We start from the raw sequence: 2,898 nt of genomic DNA, 5'->3' as shown, positions 1-2,898 counted from the left end.
TTTTATTCATTTTATTTATTTACTTATTTATTTAATTTATTGACCTCTCTTATATTGACTGAAAGCAAGTGAAAATTGAGCCAGCAGGAAGTGTGTCACTGTAATAGCGATAGCATCAAGGCCGTACCGTTAAATGAATGAGCGATGTCAGTGGATTTAGAATTGAAGGAAAAAGTATGGACAGCAAAAATCTGTGGTTAAGTTTGCTTTATTGGATTTATCGCCATGAATTTTGTATTTGATAAGAACTGGTGAACTCCAATGAGGCGTTCTTGTCAAAGTTGGAAGTTATGGTTGATTTTTGGTTAGGCCTTTTCTCGGCTTATTCATGCGTACCGATTTTTTCTTTTCTTTTTTTACCCGATTTGCGTTTTTTCTCTTATTAAGATATTTTTTATTTCTCAGGATTTTGCTACTGAAAAATTTAAGCTAATTGAAAAGGATGAAAAAGTTTATGCTGAATACTAAAGCTTCTTTGGGGCTTGTGGGGGAGAAAACCGTGGATGAGGACTATAATAAAAGGAGTGCCTCGTTGAAAGCATTAAATGAGGCTCTCAACGAGTACAGCACGGCCATGGATAAAGCAAAGCATGCCATGAGGGAGGTGATGCATTCCTTGGGAAAGGCCTCCAAGGCGTTTGAAAAGCTCAATAGTGGTAGCTGTATTCCAGAACCACTTAAGGATTTCTCAGAAGATTTCAAGAAGGCTATTGAACACCTTCAACAATATGCCTTGCTGGAGTTTATGAACAACATGGAAACGACTGTCATTAAGACTGGACACGCTATCAGGGCAGATTATGAGGAATGTGTTCGTGTTGATCAGCAAAGGCAGAAGGCTGTGAACGAATATGATGTGTACCGAAGTGCTGTGGATAAAAAGGAGACTGAGTATGCAAAAAAGGGAAAGGACTTAAAGGAATCCAAAACGTATGAAGAGGACACCAAGACACGAGATGCATTAAAAGCAGATTACGAGGCTTCCGATAAACTTTTCAAAAGCTCGCATGATGCATTGGAGTCGAATGTGGTAAGCAAGGGCAGGCTTTGTATGAGGGAATTTTTCAGCTGCACCTCTGAATTTCTTTCTGCGTTGTCCACTGAAATGAAGCGCCTACATGAAAAATCCTTGCTGCTGGGAGCTTAAATAAGAAGTGAAGTAAAAATCATATTTTAAGACTTTTCAATTAGAGCACCCGCCTCAAATGTTCCACTCCTTTGATTGATTCGATTTCTTTTTTGGTTGCCTATAAAAGATATCTATGAAAAGGTTTTTTTTTGTGTGTGTGTGTCTTTGTGTGAAATCCTGTGGAAGGAATATGTGACCCAATGACGCTAACCGCTTGACGACGCGTCACATTTTACTACCCTATTTCTTTATCGATGAGTTGATTTTGATTACTAGACGATGGGCGGGAAATCAGAAAAAGAAGGAAGGAACTGCATCAGTTGCCCTCCAAAGCGGTATCATTGAAAAAAGTAGAAATAAATAATCACGAGGAAGTGTTTGGCGGCTGTGGACGCCAAAAACCTCCACATTTTGCGTTCACAAGGAGCTGAGTATCACAAAAAGCGCTTTTACAATTATTTATTTTTGTTGAAACATTACGCGTAGATAAATCTTTCTCTGAATTAGAGGATGTGGGGCGCATTCAATCAGGCCGTGATCTTTTTTTTTTTTTTTCTGCCCAGTCTTTTTCTAGGGATTGGAGAAACGACCTTGGCCGGGCGCATATTTTTAAGTCTTTGTTTGATACTAATTTCTAATTATTTATTAGGTTTATTTATTTTTAATACTTTTACCGTCCCAATACATGGGTTGCCTTTCGGTTCCCTGGTTTTGGACGATGCGTCATAGCGCGCTCAAGAGAAGAAAACTATTCCCATTTGAGGAAACGAAAAATAAAAACCGGCGAAGTCAGCATTACAAATGGTGGTTGAATTTTGTTCTTTTTTTTTTTTTTTTTTTTTTTTTTTTTCTGCTTTTCCCTTTGGCGTTGCAAACGAAATGTGCTGTGGGTTTCTTCTCTTACCACTTGAAAGGTCTTTTTAGGAGGAATTGGAATGCCCTCGTCGAGAGACCCTTTTGACGAATCTGTCAGCGATGTAAGTGAGCTTGTTGCAAAGGCGAAAAGCGTACAAGAGTCGTTTAGGGCGAAGGGAATAGTTGACCGTGTTCTCATTGAGGAAGTGAGACGCACGTTGGATGCAGCAGATGAAGAATTGGAGCTCCTCAAAAATGTCTTGCAGGTCATTGAGCAGCGCAACGGTAGGGTTGGTGACCAGGTTTTCTCAGTGAATGAGGTGCTTCGTCGTCAGGGAGTAGTTCGCAATCTCGAGACTGAGCTAAAAGGTCTTCGCACGTTTAGCGACGCTGTGGAGGTCCGCGTGGTCGAAGCCGAGAAGCGTCGTATTATGAATTCTAATGAAAGCCAGGTTAATGACTCTTTTCTCTTGGGGCAAGAACAAATTCAGAGAAAGGAGCACATGGAGCAGGATATTATTTTAGATAGGCTTTCCCACGGCCTTCAAGAGTTGAAGGAAACGGGGGTGAACGTCAATGATGAGCTCCAACAACAGGAAATTCTGTTGGTGGAGGCTCAGCAAGACATGGAGGGAGTACAAGCGCGTCTGCGTGTGCTCAACACAAAGATAGACAAACTACTTTCCAGTATGTCTAATCGGAAAAAAATCTGTACGATTCTGATTCTAGTCGTCACGCTAGTGTTTCTTGCCTCTATTGGTTGGATGAGACCTTTTTTTTTTTTTTTTTTTTTTTTTTTCTCTCTCTCTCTCTTTGTGTTTGTGTTCAACCTTTTTGTTTTTTTTTTTTTTTTTTTTTTTTTTTGGTTTGGTTTGGTTTAATTCCTTTTTCCCCTTGGAATTGTTGTTTTGGAA

At 39.8% G+C, this 2,898-nt stretch overlaps 2 protein-coding genes across 2 annotated transcripts, besides 4 other annotated features; both read left to right on the top strand.

Moving 5' to 3' along the window:
- Positions 1-2,898: a sequence feature (heterozygous, Esmeraldo-like haplotype).
- Positions 2-41: a microsatellite.
- Tc00.1047053508955.20 (hypothetical protein, conserved) lies at positions 443-1,147 on the top strand (the record flags this gene model as incomplete). The annotated part of the gene is made up of 1 exon (XM_797748.1): positions 443-1,147. One exon carries the CDS (start codon positions 443-445, stop codon positions 1,145-1,147), a length of 705 nt encoding a protein of 234 aa, XP_802841.1.
- Positions 1,943-1,979: a microsatellite.
- On the top strand, positions 2,065-2,865 carry Tc00.1047053508955.10 (syntaxin, putative; the record flags this gene model as incomplete). The annotated part of the gene is made up of 1 exon (XM_797747.1): positions 2,065-2,865. The coding sequence occupies one exon, from the start codon at positions 2,065-2,067 to the stop codon at positions 2,863-2,865; it is 801 nt and encodes a 266-aa protein (XP_802840.1).
- Positions 2,757-2,848: a sequence feature (A-rich).

This window comes from Trypanosoma cruzi, genomic scaffold (assembly GCF_000209065.1).
Source record: "Trypanosoma cruzi strain CL Brener 1047053517101 genomic scaffold, whole genome shotgun sequence".
Taxonomy (NCBI): Eukaryota; Euglenozoa; class Kinetoplastea; order Trypanosomatida; family Trypanosomatidae; genus Trypanosoma; species Trypanosoma cruzi.
Note: the sequence above shows the minus strand (reverse complement) of the source record. Positions and strands in the feature narration are given on the sequence as shown.